Source organism: Erpetoichthys calabaricus, chromosome 15 (genome assembly GCF_900747795.2).
Source record: "Erpetoichthys calabaricus chromosome 15, fErpCal1.3, whole genome shotgun sequence".
In the NCBI taxonomy this organism is placed as follows: Eukaryota; Metazoa; Chordata; class Cladistia; order Polypteriformes; family Polypteridae; genus Erpetoichthys; species Erpetoichthys calabaricus.
This window is the reverse complement of record NC_041408.2, coordinates 83402668-83423675: the sequence shown is the minus strand read 5'-3', so window position 1 is coordinate 83423675 and position 21008 is coordinate 83402668. Positions and strand designations below refer to the sequence as shown.

The 21008-nt window shown below is 42.8% G+C and overlaps 1 protein-coding gene across 1 annotated transcript in view; it reads left to right on the top strand.

Moving 5' to 3' along the window:
- LOC114665759 (collagen alpha-1(XIX) chain) overlaps window positions 1–21008 on the top strand; it is a 192583-nt gene that overhangs the window by 137495 nt on the left and 34080 nt on the right. The window contains exons 13-14 of the mRNA XM_051919255.1: window positions 10880–10933; window positions 19377–19412. Coding sequence (XP_051775215.1) covers window positions 10880–10933; window positions 19377–19412 — 90 coding nt within the window. The remainder of the gene's footprint in view (window positions 1–10879; window positions 10934–19376; window positions 19413–21008) is intronic.

Sequence of the window (21008 nt, the reverse complement as noted above, 5' to 3'; positions counted from 1 at the left end):
AAATACACTGCTCAGGAAAATTTAAAATTACACATCAGGTCTTGCTGAACGAAATATTCAAGTGGAAAATCTTTACTGAGTAATATCGTGTAATTCGTTGAGAACAAAATGCGGTAACAACGGTTAGTAGAAACGAAAAGCACCAACTCGCTGAGGGCTAATTGAACATCACACTGAAAATCAAAGTCAGACATTGAAATTGCAGGCTGATCCAACTTGGGTGAACTTCATCACGGCAACTCCTAATGGGATTAATAAAGTATCTATCTATCTATCTATCTATCTATCTATCTATCTATCTATCTATCTATCTATCTATCTATCTATCTATCTATCTATCTATCTATCTATCTATCTATCTATCATAAGCCTTGTGGAGAAATGATTCTACAAACCACGACTCTTTGCATTGGTTTGTGGACTACCCTTATGTCACCCTGGAATTAGCTGGTTCATGCTGTGCATTGGAGTTCCGTGATCCTGAATCGAATAAACGAGTTAGACAATTAATGGATTGTTCTTCCAGTAGATTAGCAGAACACACGTCTGACTTGTTCATCCACTAGTGGTTTCTCACACTCTGGCAGTGTCTCCAAAATATGAATCTGTAAGCACAATAGTTAGTGAAACACAGCAGAAGTTAATTAATGCAGCCTTCTCTATGTGTCACACATCTATTGTTTCATGATATCCATGGCAACGTGTTTTCTTTGTTAATTTAATAAGAAGTCTACCTGCTGTAGTTGCCATAGTAAGTCTATTTAGGTGGTAGGCAGTATGATTTGAAATTAAAAAGCAGATTTAAACAAAGACAATGTGTAATAAAGACAAAAAACTGGACACTGAATAAAATTGGAAAGCCTAGATTGAAATTACAGGACTGTTTGGGACAGAGGAGTACATATCTAACCACTCCAAAGTATGAAATAGTACAGCTTTTAGTGGAAACATCAAGTCTTTGGCCTTCTGGGTGATTTTCTTATGTTAAAAGTAGAGGGTAAGGTGGTGGCGGGGAATGTGATTTCAAAACAGTGATGAGTCCATATACAGAGAAAAGGTGGAAAATCTGACATTGTGGTGCAGCCTTAATCATTTTGTTGCTGGATTCATGACCAAATGTCTGTTGATGGCATTTTCATTTAATAGGCATGATTCATATATATATATAAAATCCAACGTCTGTCTGTCTGCTTTTCATGAGAGAACTACTTAACAGATTTATATCTTTTTTTTCTTTCTATAATTTGCTTGAACATTCTGGTTGATTTTGCAACTTCTCTCATCGTGCTAAGAATCCTAGTTTGCAGGAGTGATATATTTGCACTAATCCAAGACAAATGCTGCGGGCCGAGGGGAGGGGAAAGCTTGACATCAGGAGTGGGGAGCTGGGCAGGGCCCTCCTCACTCACATGCCAGCCTCCGTTCTTTGCGTTTTTGAACGTACCTTGTCTCCACTTAGCTAGCGATACCTGTTTGTTTATTGATTTTTAAAGTTTGTCCTGTTTCAGTACTACACAGGTGAAGCCGCAGGTGACAGCTTGTATGTATGTATATATAGTGAAATAAACGACTGGACACACAAGAAAAGGTTTGTGGCAGCCACCCGTATAGTGGTCTCTGGCTGCAAAAGGCTTTTAGTTGAGTTCAATGTGTACAGGTTCAAGTCCAAAGTAGAACTGTTTAAACATGAAGGATGAGGGGTTTTTACAGTCTGTTCCCAGGACAGGGAAGGATTTCTCGGGGCCAGGACAGGAAGGATTTCTCGTATTTGGTCTGCTGAGAGAAAATAGAGAGGTTTAGCACAACCCGCCGCCCCCTGGCCTGGTGTGGGATTAGCGTTTTCTGGTCACTTCAGTTGACTCCCAAGCGCATGTGTGTGACAATATATATTGGGTATGGGTGGTCCATATCTAACTATGCAACTTTTAATGCAATGCAGGAAAACAATGCAAGACAAAAGAATTGTTCAAAATATCTTGCAATAAATGAATGCAGGGCAGGTAATAAAAAAAAAAAAAATTATTATAATTTTTTGTGAATTCTCTATGTAATAAACTTAAGTTATAGATAGCATAATGAAAATTGCATAATTAGATCTGGACCACCCTGTATGTGTGTGTGTATATATGTGTACAGTTAGGTCCATAAATATTTGGACAGAGACAACTTTTTTCTAATTTTGGTTCTGTACATTGAATTTTAAATGAAACAACTCCAATGCAGTTGAAGTGCAGACTTTCAGCTTTAATTCAGTGGGGTGAACAAAATGATTGCATAAAAATGTGAGGCAACTAAAGCATTGTTTAAACACAATCCCTTCATTTCAGGGGTTCAAAAGTAATTGGACAAATGAAATAAACTGGAAATAAAATGTTCATTTCTAATACTTGGTTGAAAACCCTTTGCTGGCAATGACAGCCTGAAGTCTTGAACTCCTGGACATCACCAGATGTTGGGTTTCCTCCTTTTTAATGCTCTGCCAGGCCTTTACTGCAGCGGCTTTCAGTTGCTGTTTGTTTGTGGGCCTTTCTGTCTGAAGTTTAGTCTTCAACAAGTGAAATGCCTGCTCAGTTGGGTTAAGATCAGGTGACTGACTTGGCCATTCAAGAATTTTCCACTTCTTTGCTTTAATAAACTCCTGGGTTGCTTTGGCTGTATGTTTTGGGTCATTGTCCATCTGTATCATGAATCAATTTGACTGCATTTAGCTGCATTTGAGCAGACAGTATGTCTCTGAACACCTCAGAATTCATTCGGCTGCTTCTGTCCTGTGTCACATCATCAATAAACACGAGTGTCCCAGTGCCACTGGCAGCCATGCACGCCCAAGCCATCACACTGCCTCCCTCCACCGTGTTTTACAGATGATGTGGTATGCTTTGGATGATGAGCTGTTCCACGCCTTCTCCATACTTTTTTCTTGCCATCATTCTGGTAGAGGTTGATCTTGGTTTCATCTGTTCAAAGACTGTTTGTCCAGAACTGTGCTGGCTTTTTTAGATGTTCTTTAGCAAAGTCCAATCTAGCCTTTCTGTTCTTGAGGCTTATGAGTGGCTTGCACCTTGCAGTGCACCCTCTGAATTTACTTTCATGCAGTCTTCTCTTTATGGTAGACTTGGATATCGATACGCCTACCGCCTGGAGAGTGTTGTTCACTTGGTTGGCTGTTGTGAAGGGGTTTCTCTTCACCATGGAAATGATTCTGCGATCATCCACCACTGTTGTCTTCCGTGGACGTCCAGGTCTTTTTGCGTTGCTGAGTTCACCAGTGCTTGCTGTCTTCCTCAGGATGGACCAAACTGTAGATTTTGCCACTTGTAATATTGTAGCAATTTCTCGGGTGGGTTTGTTCTGTTTTCGCAGCTTAAGGATGGCTTCTTTCACCTGCATGGAGAGCTCCTTTGACCGCATGTTGTGTGTTCACAGCAAAATCTTCCACATGCAAGCACCACACCTCAAATAAACTCCAGGCCTTTTATCTGCTTAATTGATAAGGACATAATGATGGACTTGCCCACACCTGCCCATGAAATAGCCTTTGAGTCAATTGTCCAGTTACTTTTGAGCCCCTGAAATGAAGGGATTGTGTTCAAAAAATGCTTTAGTTGCCTCACATTTTTATGCAATCGTTTTGTTCACCTTTTTTTGTTCACCTTTGTCACCAATTCTGTTCATAACTTTTATGGACAGAATTTCTAGGCGCAGCCAGGGCGTTGAGGGGGTCCGGTTTGGTGGGCTCAGGATTGGGTCACTGCTTTTTGCAGATGATGTTGTCCTGTTTGCTTCATCAGGCCGTGATCTTCAGCTCTCTCTGGATCGGTTCGCAGCCGAGTGTGAAGCGGCTGGGATGAGAATCAGCACCTCCAAATCCGAGACCATGGTCCTCAGCCGGAAAAGGGTGGAGTGCCCTCTCAGGGTTGGTAGCGAGATCCTGCCCCAAGTGGAGGAGTTCAAGTATCTCGGGGTCTTGTTCACGAGTGAGGGAAGAATGGAGCGTGAGATCGACAGGCGGATCGGTGCGGCATCCGCAGTAATGCGGACGTTGCATCGGTTTGTCGTGGTGAAAAAGGAGCTGAGCCGCAAGGCGAAGCTCTCAGTTTACCAGTCGATCTATGTTCCTACCCTCACCTATGGTCATGAGCTATGGGTAGTGACCGAAAGAACGAGATCGCGAATACAAGCGGCTGAAATGAGTTTCCTCCGCAGGGTGTCTGGGCTTTCCCTTAAAGATAGGATGAGAAGCTCAGTCATCCGGGAGGAGCTCAGAGTAGAGCCGCTGCTCCTACGCATTGAGAGGAGTCGGATGAGGTGGCTCGGGCATGTGATCAGGATGCCTCCTGGACGCCTCCCTGGTGAGGTGTTCCGGGCACGTCTAACCGGGAGGAGGCCCAGGGGAAGACCCAGGACACGTTGGAGGGACTATGTCTCTCGACTGGCCTGGGAACGCCTCGGGATTCTCCCAGAAGAGCTAGAAGTGGCCGGGGAGAGGGAAGTCTAGGCATCTCTGCTCATGCTGCTGCCCCCGCGACCCGACCTCGGATAAGCGGGAGACAATGGATGGATGGTTTTGTTCACCCCACTGAATTAAAGCTGAAAGTCTGCACTTCAACTGCATCTGAGTTGTTTCATTTAAAATTCATTGTGGTAATGTACAGAACCAAAATTAGAAAAAAGGTGTCTCTGTCCAAATATTTATGGACCTAACTGTATGAAACCTTAACATTCCAAAAACTTGTGAGATGATGATTGATTTCAGGAAACAGTTACCTGCTCACCTATCACTTGCTATAAATGGCTCATCTGTTGGGATGATCGAATCGTTTAAGTTTCTGCGCACCCTGCTGTCACAGAACCTTAAGTGTGACAACAAAATCCCATGTTATTATTAAGTAAACCCATCAGGGAATGTTCCTTTTGTGTCAAGCTGAGGAAATTCAATCCCCCTCAGACAATATAGGTCCAGTCCTACAGTCCATTCTGACCTCGTGTATGACTGTCGGGTTTGGTGGCTGCCTCTGTTCAGGCGAAGGCCAATCTGAGGCGCATCATCAGATGTGGTGAGAAGATCGTCGACTGTTAACTTGAGGTCCAGGGTAAGGAAGCGGGCCGTGAAGATTGTTGCTGATCCGACCCACCCAGGGCACCTCCTACTGCAAAGGCTTCCCTCGGGCAAACGTCTTTGTGCAGCAGAAGCTCAAACAGCATGTCACCTGAACGGTGCAGCTATTCTGACTGGTCAGGTCTTTGTAGACCTGCACACTGGGCTACTTCGTTCATCTCACAGACTGCAGCTTGTGCTCCCTTAAATCCCTTCATTCTTCATTCAGGCTGCTTGCTCCTGTTGAATTCTTATTCATTCCATCGTAGCGAGCCAACAGGAAGCTATTTTAAGATGACACCTGTCTGTGCTTCCTCTGCATAATCCAGAGGGGCCGCTGCCTCTCCCCTGCCTTGGCTGGCAACATGGCTCCATTCAAGCGATCTGCCGCCCCTGAGCTCTTCGGCACAGCTGCCCACAGCAGGTCTCCAAACAGCCATTCTAGCTCTGCCCCATGCCAGTCTGCATTAGCTGGGCATAGCATTGGTATCGGGTTACCATCCCTGCTTGCGTGTAGAGAAAATATAAATAGAATGTTTTTTAAAATATGTGCGTGTCAATAGGGTGGGTCAGATTATGTGAGTGCGGAAGGAGGAAACAACACAAATCCAAAGCTGGTCGGGCAAATTGGGTTAATTGGCCACACGTATTTGACATCGGTGTAAGCCTGTTGTTTGATAGATAGACTGGCATCCCATGCAGTGTGGTTCCTGCTGCAGCCGACCGGAGGGGTCCTAGTGAACTTAAATTGGCACAGACAGGTTAAAGAAATGTATGGATGGTTTTATCTACCCAGGAACGAGGGCCTGCACAGATACGCAGTGTTGAGCGGTGGTCCCTAAGGTAGGGGGTAGGACATGAATTATTTCAATAGAGTTGTCACTTTGGATTAGTCACGGGCGCCTGCTGCCACCAAAAGTGAAATCCACACCCCCCCATGTTAGTAATGCACGTCAAAACAGTCTTGTAAATAGTATGCGGCCGGGACTAATCTGTTCAAGCGAACACACCGGGAATTAAGGAAAAGAAAGTAACACAAGTGCTCTACGGTTTCTGTGTGTGATGTAACTTGAGCAGAAAGGAACAAAAAAAATCCTGAAAGAAATGTGATGGAACTGCTCGGCAAGCATTCATTTGCTGACAAGTGATAAAGGAACCATGACCACAGTGTGAAATATTTGGTCAGTAAAGCCTGAAAATCAAAACGGTGGTGGGTGGTACCTAAAGACATTGAAAAAAAAAATCGATGTATTGGTACCCCTTGGCGAGAAAAAAGAAGACCCCCCCCCCAACAATTGTCTTTGAAATTACTTGAAACTGACAAAAGTCATTGGCACCCATCACTGTTTGTTCCATATCATTTAACAAACTTTCGAGTTTTGATTCAACAGAAAATTTCAAATCACGACAAAAATGAAAATGGTGTGGACAAAAAAATGATGGGACCTTTCATCTTGAATTTTGCTGCACAATCCTTTAGAGCAGTGCTTCTCAAACTGTGGGGCGGGCCCCCCTAGGGTGGCGCGAAGATGTGAAAAAAAGAAAACAATATATGAAAAATACATCTATTGAAACCAAAACAAATTAACTTAAAGTACATTCTGATACTAGAATAATAAATATAGAGTTAGATAAATGTCAATAAAAGTTAAGTAGGTTTAATAAAATATGCATTTATGATATATCATTAATTAAAAAAGAACAAATTGGTATTAGTGGGCTCCTTTCAAAAAATGTTAGGGGGGCGCAATTAAAACTGTTATGAAAATTTGGGTCACAAATACTTAAAGGTTGAGAAACGCTGCTCTAGAGGCCATCACTGCAAATTTCTGGAGCTCTCCATGAGATGTCTGCACCAGTCCACAGGTTGTTGGGCCTACTCGTCCTGAGCAAACTGCTCCAGCTGGGTCAGATTTGGAGGGGTCTTCTCCAGACGGCACGTTTCAGTTCTTGCCATAAATGTTTGATGGGATTCAAAACACAGCTCATAGAAGGCCACTTCAGAATAGTCCAATGTTTTGTTCTCAGCCATTTTTGGGTGCTTTTCACTGTGTGCTTCAGCTCCTTGTCCTGTTGGATGATCCATGACCTGTGATTGAGATGGAGCATTTTGACACTGGCCAGGACATTCCCCTCCAGAATGTCTTTTTAGTCTTGAGATTTCATTGTTCCCTGCACAGACTCAAAGCACCCTGTGCCTCCTCCATGTTTCACAGCATCTATGGTGTTCTTTCCTTTGAAAGCTTCATTTTGTTGTCCGTGAACACGGAGCTGATGTGACTTGACAAAAAGCTCCAATTGTGCCTCCAATATGCAATTTGGCAAACTCCAGTCAGGCTTTTTTTATGATTTTCTTTCAACAGTGGAGTCTGGGTCTTCTTCAGTTGAGCCTCAAAAAGTGACGAATGGTGTGATCAGACACTGATGGACCTTGGATGTGGAGTTCAGCTTGTATCTCTTTGGAAGTTGTCCTTGGCTTTTTTGTCTGTCATTCTCACAATCCTTCTGCCCATTCTGGTGTCGATTTTCCAGAGAGGTTGGCTACAGTCCCATGGACCATAAATGTGTTACTAATAATTGCAACTGTTGTCACAGGAACATCAAGCTGCTTGGAGATGGTGGTCTTCTAGCCTTTGCCTTTAACTTGCTTGTCTAGCATTTTCTTTCTGATCTCCTCCAAGAACTTTCTCTACTTTATATTCAGTGTCAATATGTATTTTAGCAGATTCCAGTCTGGATTTTTTATGTGGATTCCTCCTGGGTCTTCTTCCTTTGAGCCCACTGTCACTCAAAAAGCAATGAATGGTGCGATCAGGCACTGATGGAGTTCACCTTGTGTCTTGTTGGACGTTGTTCTTGGCATTTTCTCTACCATTCTCCTGCCCATTCTGGGGTCGATTTTCCTCTTGTGGTCTCATCCAGGGAGGTTGGCTTCAGTCTCATGGACCTTAAACTTCTTCATAATACCTGTTTCACTGGAACATCCAGCTGCTTGGAGATGGTGGTCTTCTAGCCTTCGCCATTAACATGCTTGTCTAGCATTTTCCTTCTTATCTCCTCAGACGACTTTCTCCTTGGCTTTCTCTGGTCCATGTTCAGTTTAGGACTCATGATGACATGAAACAGCAGAGTGACGACTTTTCTCCATTTAAATCAGCTTAATGACTGATGGCCTTGGAGAACCTTAGGAAAATGTTACGGCTCAAAGGATAATCAGTGATGGTTCATGTGATTCTCCCTTATGTTTCATTGAAGAATCCACTTTGTCGCAGATGTTTTTTTCCTAAAATTCCTTAGGAGAATTAGCTTTAGATAAAAAGGAAACCTCAGATGCAACTGAGGCAAAAGGAGTCCAAATTGAGAATTTGGTTTGAAAAGCATATTATAATTTGTGAAATCTCTTTCTGGTCTTGTTTTTATCTGTTTCAAGACTTCATGTTTTGTCTTATCATTGGACCCATGCCTTTATCTGAGGTGGCTTACATCATTTGAGATACGATTGGTTACACTTCTTTTGTTTTTCTAATTGTGGCACAGACAGAATACTTGGCTTTCTTATAGCTACATGGTGTCAGAAGTGGGATTTAAACACATTACCTCAGAACCCATACTGCCTACCTTATCTTCCTGAATGGCTATGAACTAATTGGAGCCCAGCAATATAAATTAGACCAACTAATCGTGTCCTTTAGCAGCAACGGCTACAGTTTTGTATTCATAGTAAAGCGTTTTATTACCACAAACAGCTGTCCATACATTTCACCAGATATTACAGAGCACGCAAATGCCGATACTTTCAAACTGCAAGAATATTTGAGCCCAGTTGTGTGACTTTGCTGAGATTTCTGCTGAAACTCAATAGGAGACCCTTGTGAGACCACTGGGGTATGTTTTCCCTCAGGAGAAAAATCTGTTAAGCAGGAGACAAAAGAACATGTCGCCATTTCATTTCTCTCTGATCTCATTGTGGTCCAGGAGAAACCAAAAATATTTGAAGGAGATCGCTTTTCTGATTTTTCCATTTCTATGGGGAATCGCTGGCAACAGGCGACCTGAAGTAAGACTCTTTATGAACCGTACATGCACGCCACTTTCTAGTTGAATACAACGGTGAGCCACGACTCTGTCAGATCCTATGGCTGGTAACACGCGACCTGTCATTTAAGAAACTTTGCCATACGGTAAATAGGCAAAGTCGAAAGGTTTTTGTGGAGTGTTTCAGAATCTACACTCTTAAAGCTTATTTATTATCCTGTGAAGTTTCAACGTGAGAGCCTCGACCCTCTTGACGCATTTTGAAGATTTTGGAAGAAGAAAGAATATAAAACGAGAAAAGTAGCAATTGTACAAATGCAGAAAATGACGGATTTACGGTAAATAAAAAGAAATCTAAAGCCTCGATTTTAGGGTTTGCGCTAGACCCCTGAATGGGGACATTTGTTCACAATATTTCTTCAAGTTTATTCCGTGTAACTGTTTCAGGCTCGTTTTTCTTTTTTTTTTTTTTGTGCTTAATGGACATTTTAAAGGGCCTAAAGTGAGATAATTGCTTTCAGCTGCAGATTTGCGACTCTACCGTCACTTCCCTGGCACACAGCTACTTTACTCAAAGCTCTTCAACGTTCATTTCAAAAAGTGCTTCAATCAGCAAAGGCTTCCCTGAAATTTTGGTAAGTTAGGCTAAGCTGGCATGAGGGGCTGGAACTACGCGATTAATTGTGCTATAAATATTGACGGAGCGTTATAAAACAGGACAGCAATACACCCGGGACACGGAAAACAAACAATTTCTGTTAGAAATGCCAGCGTGCTTTATATTAATTGCCATGGCTCAGGTGGTGCAGCACACTTGTGCGCCTCTGTAGTCCGGATGTGTGAAAATGAAATGCTCCTTCTGACTGAAATAAATCTAAAGGCACTAGATGTTAGTGGGTGACATGGTTTGGCTGGCATCCTAGGAGGGATGGACGGGTCATTACCTGGCCCTTTGATTGGAAGAATTTGGGCGGATGGGCATCCTGACCTGTTTGGTTAGTTGTACCTTTCCTAGTTTGATGGACAGTGGGGACTGCTTCCCAGGGTCATGTGCTTTCTCAGTACACAGGGCGGTGACATCCCTCTGATGTGTATTCCGTTTGGACACCCGCAGGGGCTGCACAGGAGTTGTAGTTTTGGTGGGCAGCTCTGTTGGGTTTCTAACCCTAACCCTAACCCTAACCCTCATTTTCCATTTCCTAAAAATATGGAAATATATTGTGTGCTCTTCTGCGCTTTCCATTAACTGCTGTGTCCTCTCAAAGGGTACACTTCTCGTGTCAAGCCGGCCGGCCTGTCGTTGCGGCTTGCTGTTAAATCAGGCGCTAGCTAGTACATGACTAATTGACTTGAGCGCTTTATTCACTGTATTTATTTCAGCTGTATGTTTCCCACTTCTTAGTATTTGACAGAGCTCTTCTAGCAATGCTCTTGAAGTAGCAGCTGATCAAGTGTCTTATTGGCAGGGACTTATTCCGGCATTATTTTTTTATTTATTTTTTTCCCTGAAATGAATACCACAACTGCTTTGGCATGTAATATGTTTACTGTTTGGGAGAAGGGTATAAATATGACACCACTCAACAAGTTTATTTTCTAGGACTAGACTGGCAGGCTAGGAAGGATCATGTCTTTAGATGGTAAATGACTAGTGGATGTAGTAACAGTGGTGACATGTTCAATGGCTGCTTTCATTGAAGATTCATGTGTGTGTTTTGTTTTCTTTTTTTTATGTGTTTTATGTAGGGTTTAAAAGGTGACCCTGGATTTCCTGGTTTAAGTGGACCCAAGGGTGACAAAGTAAGTACAAACTCCGAAATCCTTTACTTGTCGATAGTCAAGAAGGGGGACGTGCAGTGCCTTTATGAAATATTGAGACCCTCCTTTTATCACATTTTTCTTATGTTGCATCCTTGTGTTAAAATCATTTCAATTTTTTTTTTTCCCCAAACATCAGGCAACACTCAATACCCCAGAATGACAAAGCAAAAAAAGAAAATTTTAGAAATTTTTGGAGATTTATTAAAAAGAAAAAAATTAGTGATATCTCCTTGGCACAAGTATTCAGATACTTTACGTATCATTAAATTTGCTGCCTCCCAGAACTTGGATTTGCTCTTTGAAAGTAATCAAGTCATCAGCCGTGCTGGGGTCCTAACTACAGAAATATGAAAACAACTGCGCTAAAAAACAGAAGTTATGGAAAATAATGAAATAATGACTAAATATTGCTATGATCTGTGTTCATTATTAATTGACATAATTATTCAGGCCCTTTACTTAGTGTTTAGTTGAGGATCCTTAGGCAGCCATTCTGACCTGTCATTGTTTACACATGTCTTAACTCTTTCAGGGCTGAGGTTGACTTTTGTCAAAATTCAGGGGTAGAGGACGGTAATCGGCTGTACACTGTGACAAAACTTGCCCTTACTTTTTAGTTTGACTCTCTTTGCTTGAAGGAAAGTTACATAGCTTTGTTGATTTGACCTAGGATTCCCTGCGTATGCATGAGTAGTGAAGAGTAAACAGCCTCTAAAATAGCATTGACATCTGGCGAGACTAAAGCAAATGTGCAAAGCAAAATACTCCATGGACGTTTTATGTGTTATTGCTGAATCGGACTCTGAGTTTGATGCAAGTGATCTGGAGATGGATATCGAAAACTAAAGTGAGGTACCAGCATCAGCCTATCAGTCCCCAGCTGATCGTGGTGCTGAACATGTTTGTGTAGCTGATACGCTTACAGCAGCGTTCGCCTAGGAGGACCACCACTTATGATGACAAGAGGTACAAAGCATATTACACCACACTGCGGCTGCCACTGTCGCTCACCTGCTGTGCAAAGATGGAGAGGTAGCCGGCCCGCCGTGCATTCCTGCTGACCATCAAGCCGCCCCTGCACAGCCACTGCTGCCAGAGATGCCGAACAGGCGCCAACAGCAGCCACAGCATGTCGTTTTATGTTGATTTATGTGTTGTGTGCTTTTCAGAAAAATTAGGTTTTTTTGGGAAAAATTATTCAGCCCTCAAAGAGTTAAACAACTGTTATCATACACTGATTATTTCTGTATTATCTATATCTATTATTTATTATTTATTTATTACATTACATATCTTACACATCATTATTGCTGCTACTTCTTTGTCTTTGCCTTGTCTTTGCACAATGTCTTGTCTTGTTTGTGTTTTAATTTTAATTCTGTTTTTAAATTATTATTTTCATGTCATGCTGTTACACTGTGGACCCTGAGCTTCGCAATTTCGTCTATCTGTTGTAATATGCGCACTATATAGCGCCCGACCCGGCACAGACTGAGGCAGAGGCACGTGGAACACAAACAGTTTCTTTTATTTTTCTTCAGCCGTGGGGCACGCCTTCCCCGTGTCCCACAGGCCCAACACAGTCCCACAAGCACTTAAATAGTACACAAACCACACTTCTTCTCTCCACCTCGGAACCACCACTCCTCCCAGGCAACCTCGTCCTCTTCCTCCCGATTCTGGCTCTCGAGTGATGGTGGCTGGCCCTTTTTATACCCCACCCAGAAGCATTCCAGGTGCTTGGCCACCTGGCCCTAATTGCCCTTCTGGGTGGGGCTGAAGATATGACCAGCCAGGCTGCTGACTCCATGCAGCTCCCCCTGGCGGCCATCCGAGCCCCAAACCAGGCTGTGGAGGACTCCATCTCCCATGGAGCCATGCGCCGGGTTGGGGAATCATTGGCTGCCAGGGAGGCTGCCACCAAGTGTCCCGGGGGAGGTATTGAGGTGACCATGGCTGCTCCCCCGGAACAGATGCAGCAGGGGCATCCCTCCCGGGCATGGGACCCGGCTGTCCATTACACTGTATACTTGTATATGGTTGAGATGACAATAAAGTTCACTTTGACTTTGACTTAGGTTTGAGATGACAACCTTCACACACCTCAGTTTCTGCCATTCTTCTCTGCAGATCCTCTCAAGCTCTGTCATGATGGATGGAGACCAATCATTGGTTGTCCGCTCTTTTCAGGTCTCTCCAGCGATGTGCCGTAGAGTTCAAGTCCAGGCTCTGGTTGGGTTGCTTAAGTAGGGACCTTCCTAAAGTTGTTCCCCAAGCCCCTCCTGTGTTGTCTTTGCTTTGTGTTTAGAACATTAAAACAAGCTGGATGAAAACAGGCCATTCAGCCCAACAAAGTTCGCCAGTCCAATCCACTTATTTCTTCCAAAAAAACATCAAGTCGAGTTTTGAAAGTCCCTAAAGTCTTACTGTCTACCACACTACTTGGTCACTTATTATTAAGTGTCTGTGGTTCTCTGTGTAAAGAAAAACCTCCTAATGTTTGTGTGAAATTTCCCCTTAACAAGTTTCCAACCGTGTTTCCAGTCATGTCACCTCCTAACCTTCTTTTGTTTAAACTGTAAAGGCTCATCTCTTTTAATCTTTCCTCATAACTCATCCCCTGTAGCCCTGGAATCAGCCTAGTTGCTCTTCTCTGGACCTTTTCTAGTGCTGCTATGTCCTTTTGGTAGCCTGAAGACCCAAACTGCACACCGGACTCCAGATGAGGCCTCACCAGTGTGTTATAAAGCTTGAGCAGAACCTCCTGTGACTTCACACATCAAGGTGCTATATAACCTGACATTCTGTTAGTCGTCTTAATGTGTCCTGAACACTGCCTGGCAGCTGATAGTGTCGAGTCCACTATGACTCCTAAAGGTGGACTCTCGATTTTCCAACCGCCCATTGTGTATTCAAACCTAACATTTTTACATCCTATGTGTAATTCTTTACATTTACTGACATTGAATTTCATCTGCTGCAAATCTGCCCAAGCCTATATGCTATCCAAGTCCTTCTGTGATGATATAATGGATTCCAAATTATCTGCCAATCCACCTATCTTGGTATCATCTGCGAACTTAACCAGCTTGTTACTTATATTCCTATCTAAATCATTTCTATATATTAAAAATAGCAGCACCCCCAACACTGCCCCTCTGTTGGTCACCACTGTTAACATTGACCAATTCTGAAGAGGTTCTTCATACCATCACCCTCTGGTTCCTGTGTCTGAGCCAATTCTGCACCCACCTAAAAACATTACCCTGAACTGCCACTTCTTTTAGTTTGATGCCCAACCTCTCATGTGGCACCTTATCAAATGCTATCTGAAAGTCCAGATAGATAAATCATAAGCTCCACTTTGATCATATCTTTTTGTTGCTTCCTCATTGAATTCCAGCATGTTAGTAGATCACAACCTCCTGGTTCTGAACCCATGCTGACTATTCAGTAAAACTATTCTTGCCAGGTGTTGCTCAATTTTATCCTTAATAATTCCTTCCTTCCAAGCATGTTACTAAAGGTTCCTCATCTCAAGATTTCTTTAAAGTGACTACAGTCCACTGCATGTGCTAATAATGACTATTATTCATCCATCCATTTTCCAACCCTCTGAATCCAAACACAGGGTCACGGGGGTCTGCTGGAGCCAATCCCAGCCAACACGGGGCACAAGGCAGGAACCAATCCCGGGCAGGGTGCCAACCCACCGCAGGACACACACAAACACACCCACACATCAAGCATACACTAGGGACAATTTAGAATCGCCAATCCACCTAACCTGCATGTCTTTGGACTGTGGGAGGAAATCGGAGCGCCCGAAGGAAACCCACGCAGACACGGGGAGAACATGCATGCTCCACGCAGGGAGGACCTGGGAAGCGAACCCGGGTCCCCCAACTGCGAGGCAGCAGCGCTACCCACTGCGCCACCGTGCCGCCCATATGACTATGAGGATTATTATAATCTTTCTTGATTAAATAGTATACAAATGTAGCAGACAAAATTTGTCTTTCATCCATCCAGGTGTACTTTTGCTTTTCAGTTCTTGCCGTGCTCTTGTTGATGCTGCTAGGGTAGTGTGGGCTTCCCATGGCCGTTTACTTAATAATAATAATAATAATAATTCTTTGCATTTATATAACACTTTTCTCACTACTCAAAGTGCTCAGCAATTGCAGGTTAAGGGCCTTGCTCAAGGGCCCAACAGAGCAGAGTCCCTAATGACATTTACGGTATTCAAACCGTCAACCTTCCGATTGCCAGTGCAGATCCCTAGCCTCAACCAAAGAGTGTGTGGCATCGGAAAAGACCCCTAAACTTTTAAATGAGCCTGCCTACAATAGGCCTCACCTTAGACAGCCTGACCTCCCATCATCACAGCCAGGCTTTGGCCTACACAGGCCCAAAAATGGAAAAAATATATCATAATGCACCCAATACATTAAAAAATGCACCTTTGGAGAAATTTAAACCACAAACCTCTAGCCAGAGAGGCAAGTCTAACAATGTGTCTTGATAAATTAAAAAAATATTTTAAATAAGATAAAGCAGAATAAAAGTGGCAAAAAATGTGGTGGTACGATTTAAAATGACAAGCAGCCAAAAGTGGTGCAAGGCCTTCAAAAGCCCCCAGGGAAGTATAACTTTTTTCCTTGATATTTTTGTGTGGTTTAGCACTCGAGTCCATCTGTGGGTTTTCCACCTCAAGAGTTCTGATGGTGACTTTAGTTTCTCATCTTATGGTTTAGGTTTTTGTAATCTTATTCTGGCTGCCATTTTGATTATTTACCAGCAGCTTCATTTTGAACTCCTGTTGCCTGGGCAGCATCTTCAAAGGTTGGGGGTGTGTCCTTCTAGGTGGTGAGCTGTCAATCACAAACAAGTTCACCTTGGTGATTTCCTTATCCGAGTTCACGGATTCAAATCAAAACCTCTGCCTTTAAGAGCCTTTTCCTTGTGATCTTTTCTGGTTTAGAACTGTGCTTTTTTTTTCCTCGCGATTTTTTTTCTAAGTTACTGTGCTTTTGATCTCCTGGTATTTAATTAATTTCTAGTTTTTGAATGTGTCTTTCCTCCTGGCTACTTTTAAAATCCAAAGTGCTCTCCTATCCAGCATGATTGAAGCAGGCCTAAATTCAGCCTCCTCAGAAAAGGTGCACACTAAAGGGCAGCCTTGCTTCCACTCGAGTTGGCTGGCTTCGGCCTACATCTGTGCAAAATGCGCTTCACCCTCAAAGTTCAAAAAATACATTCTTTAAAGTCTCAAAATACTGCACAAGGAAGAGGATCACCGTTAACCCCTGGCTTGTATAGAGGGAGGCGATGAAAAATCTTTTAAAAAAGCGAGAATTAACAACAAAAAGTACACTGGAGCAAAAAGTAATGAAAGGGACTTGCTTGAAGAAGCAATCCAAGGCAAATTAGATCGAGATCGAAATCCTCAGTAAAAATCTAAGAAGTAGTAACAAAAATTTGAGAATCAGAGCAAAAATAAAAAATAAAAATCACAATACTCTCATGAATCACTTCAATCCACCAGACCACATTCAAAATGAACCACACAGGACTTCAATTCCCAGCCTGCCTTTATAGGCCAGTTATGTGGACGTTGTCCCCGTCAGCCATAGTGAAGAATGAGATGAGCCAAATAGAAAAGCTCTATAGTTACCAGTTGATCTACATTCCTGCCTTTCTTTACGGTCATGAGCTTTGGGTAGTGATGGAAAGAACTAGATTGCGGAACATTAGAATTTATCGACTCACATCGAGAGCCACAGTGTGGTGTAGTCGGTTTTAGTACGAGACGAAGTTATGAAAGTAGGGATTAACAAGCTATGTTGGAATGACCACTCTTTTCTCATCAAAACATTTTTCTTAGGTGTAAATTGTTGCTTTAAATTACTGGGATTATTGGGCATCTATTCACCATCAGAGTGGTTAAGGTTCTGAGATAGTCCAGGCTGGTGATCTGCCCATTTATAAGTAATATCTAAGTTGAGAAAGCATATGGCAGGGTACCTCGAGAGAAAATGTGGTATTGTACGAGGAAGTGGGGAATGGCAGAGAAGTATGTAAGAGTGGTACAGGATATGTACGAGGGAAGTGTGACAGTGTGAAGTCTGCGGTAGGAGTGACAGTCGAGGTGGGATTATATCAGGGATTAATCAGGGATTAATTATATTATTTGCAATGGCGATGGACAGGTTGACAGACGAGGTTAGACAGGAGTCCCCGTGGACTATGATGCTTGCTTATGGTCAGTAGGAACAAGACAGAATACATGTGTGTAAATGAGAAGGAGGTCAGAGGAATGGTGAGGATGCAGGGAGTAGAGTTGGTGAAGGTGGATGAGTTTAAATACTTGGGATCAACAGAACGGAGTAATGGGGACTGTGGAAGAGAAGTGAAGAAGAGAGTGCAGACAGGGTGGAGAGGGTGAAGAGTATCAGGAGTGATTTGTGACAGACGGGTATCTGGAAGAGTGAAAGGGAAGATCTACAGGATGGTAGTGAGACCAGCTATGTTATATGGGCTGGAGACGGTGGCACTGACCAGAAAGCAGGAGACAGAGCTGGAGGTGGCAGAGTTAATGATGTTAAGATTTGCATTGGGTTTGATGAGGACGGACAGGATTAGAAATGAAGACATTAGAGGGTCAGCTCAAGTTGGATTGTTTGGAGACAAAGTCAGTGTGGCGAGATTGTGTTGGTTTGGACATGTGCAGAGGAGAGATGAGGGGTATATTGGGAGAAGGGTGCTAAGGATAGAGCTGCCAGGGAAGAGGAAAAGAGGAAGGCCTAAGAGAAGGTTTATGGATGTGGTGAGAGAGGACATGCAGGTGATGGGGGTGACAGAGCAAGATGACAAGGACAGGAAGAGATGGAACCAGATGATCCGCTGTGGAAACCCCTAACGGGAGCATCCAAAAGAAGAAGTAGTTCTGAGTTATAAGGAATAGGAAAAATGTCCATCCATCCATCCATTTTCCAACCCGCTGAATCCGAACACAAGGTCACGGGGGTCTGCTGGAGCCAATCCCAGCCAACACAGGGCACACGGCAGGAAACAATCCCGGGCAGGGTGCCAACCCACCGCAGGACACACACAAACACACCCACACACCAAGCACACACTAGGGCAAATTTTAGAATCGTCAATCCACCTAACCTGCATGTCTTTGGACTGTGGGAGGAAACCGGAGCGCCCAGAGGAAACCCACACAGACACGGGGAGAACATGCAAACTCCACGCAGGGAGGACCCGGGAAGCGTGACAAATAAAATCAATATCATATGAACGGAAGATATGCACACTTGTCAAGGGAGGAGAGAAAGAGAAAACCTCCAGCTGACTGGAGAACAGAAACTTCTGGATGTCCCCTGGGGCTTTGGAATGCAGAAATTCAAAGTCAGGTCAGGTCAAGTGGCTTTATTGTCATACCTTCCAAACACCGTATTGTGGCATACAGTGTGGCATGAAATAACGTTCCCAGGACCGCAGTGCAACATACACATAGACACTGGATGAGTGTGAGATAAGTGAAGATATTACAATAGATAAATAAATAGATAGTAATTATTAAAATGTTAGCATTAATGTTATTATTTATTACTAATAATAAATAGTAGCAGCAAATGTAACAAATATACTGCATATATAAATTCACTACTAGGAGCAGATCTGAGGCCAGGGGGGTAGCACAGAGTTCAGAACCTGGACAGCCAATGGGCAGAAGCTGTTGGAGTACCTGGTAGAAATGCTTTGTAAGCTACAGAACCTTCTGCCAGATGGAAGTTGGACAAAGAGACCATGGGAGTGGCCCTTCACAATGCGGATATAAAACGCTAAACAAAGATGTCCTCAATGGAGAGCAGAGCAGAGCCAAGAGGAGCCAACAATCCATTGTAGGACCATATGGTTGGAGTTATTGTCTGGTTGCTATACCATCTGACCACCATTCTCTTCCTGAGCCCCTTACAGTATTCTAACTGTAGTACAAGAAGATGGTGGTCTGAATTCTTCAGTTTCCCAAGCATTCTTGACACATAATATGAAAGTCAATGTACCTGGAAAACCAAAGGCCAAGTCTACGGACTCTGGGGCCCCGAGACCCTTTAACTCACCAACCATCTCAACATGGTGAAATCTATTACAATTATTTTACCATAAAGTCTACATGATAAAGTGCAGCAGCCATGAGCAATGGCACCCCTGTAGGTTCACTAACTCTCTCACCTTAAGAGTTCAACTTTCCAGTCCAATGCCTTAGCAAAACTCAACCACGCAGCCTGAGCTCAGCTACGGAGGAAGAGCAGCTGGGATGCGTCCCTGCAATTTCCAAAATGATTTGTTTCTTTGTGAAATACTGTAAACCTTCGGTTTGATTGATCTTTTTTTTTGTCTTATTTCACAGGGTGATGAAGGAAGACCAGGCCCACCTGGCTTAACCGTAAGTAACTTTATTGATTGTGTTCTTTGGAGTCTGCCGACTGATGCAAAAATTTAATTTATCGTGATAGTGAATATTCTGCAAGCATTTCAGCCTTACATGTAATTAATGTTAATATCTTGGAGCTCCATCCACACAATACTGGAGCATGGTATTCTACTGTATCTACTGTATATAATGGTGGCTTGGAGTCACTGAACATGTGTATCGCCCTGTCTTCCTCCCAGTAAGTGAGCCCATGTCAACTCCATTCTTTCCCAGTTCCAAGCTCCCCTATCCTGTGGTTGTAGAAATGATTTTCAGGGCAGACACAAGAATTTGGTTTGGATTCAGGAGTGTCTAAGGGAATTCCTGGAGATATTCCCACATGTCCTTGCATTTTTGTCCATCAGTTCCCTCTTAAAATCCCAAACCAACTCCATCACACAAGGTAGCAGGAAACTGTGTGTAAACTGATTGGCCTCAGTGCTGGCAGATGAATTAACTTTCTCTTGGTGTCAGTAGTGGGATCTTAACCCATAAATGTAGGGTTTGAAGCCCAAAATCTCTTAACTACTATGCCATACTGCCTAACTTTTATTTAGGAATGACTGTAATCTAATTGGAGCACAGCGTTATAAATTAAAGCAACTAAGAGTATTATTCAGAAGCAACGACTACAGTTTTGTAATCCTAGCAGTGTTTTATTGCCACAAACAGCCGTCCATACATTTCACTAAGTATTACTCTACTCAATGGCAAAGCTTTCAAATTGCAAAAAAAAAAGAAAAAATGTCAAGATACTACTCACCGAGATCACTGCTAAAACTCACGAGGAGACCCTTGCGAGAATTCTGGAGTATTTTTTGTCTCAGGAGGAAAATCTGAGAAGCAGGAGACAAAGGATCATGTCGCCATTTCATTTTTTTCTCATCTTATTGTTGTCTAGGAGAAGCAAAAAAGATATGAAGGAGATCGATTTTTTTGATTTTTTTCAAAATGGAGAATTTAGTTTGAAAAGTATGGTATATTTTGTGAGCTCTCTTTCTTTTAGTGTTTTAATCTCTTTCTTATGGAAGCATATTACGGCCATGGAAACGAAAAAAATACGGACACATTGAAGGAAAAAAAAAGTGTATGTCGAGAATAAAGTCCACATGTTGACTTTATTCTCGTCATTTCCACTTAATTCTCGCCATTTATGTCAAGATTAAAGTTGACATTTCCACTTTATTCTCGCCATTTATGTCGAGATTACAGTTGACATGTCGACTTTATTCTCGTCGTTTATGTCAAGATTACAGTTGACATGCCGACTTTATTCTCGTCGTTTATGTCGAGATTACAGTTGACATGTCGACTTCATTCTCGTCATTTCCACTTAGTTCTCACCATTTATGTCAAGATTACAGTTGACATTTACACTTTATTCTCGTCGTTTATGTCGAGATTACAGTTGACATGTCGACTTTATTCTCGCCGTTTATGTCAAGATTACAGTTGACATGTCGACTTTATTCTCGTCGTTTATGTCAAGATTACAGTTGACATGTCGACTTCATTCTCGTCATTTCCACTTAGTTCTCACCATTTATGTCAAGATTACAGTTGACATGT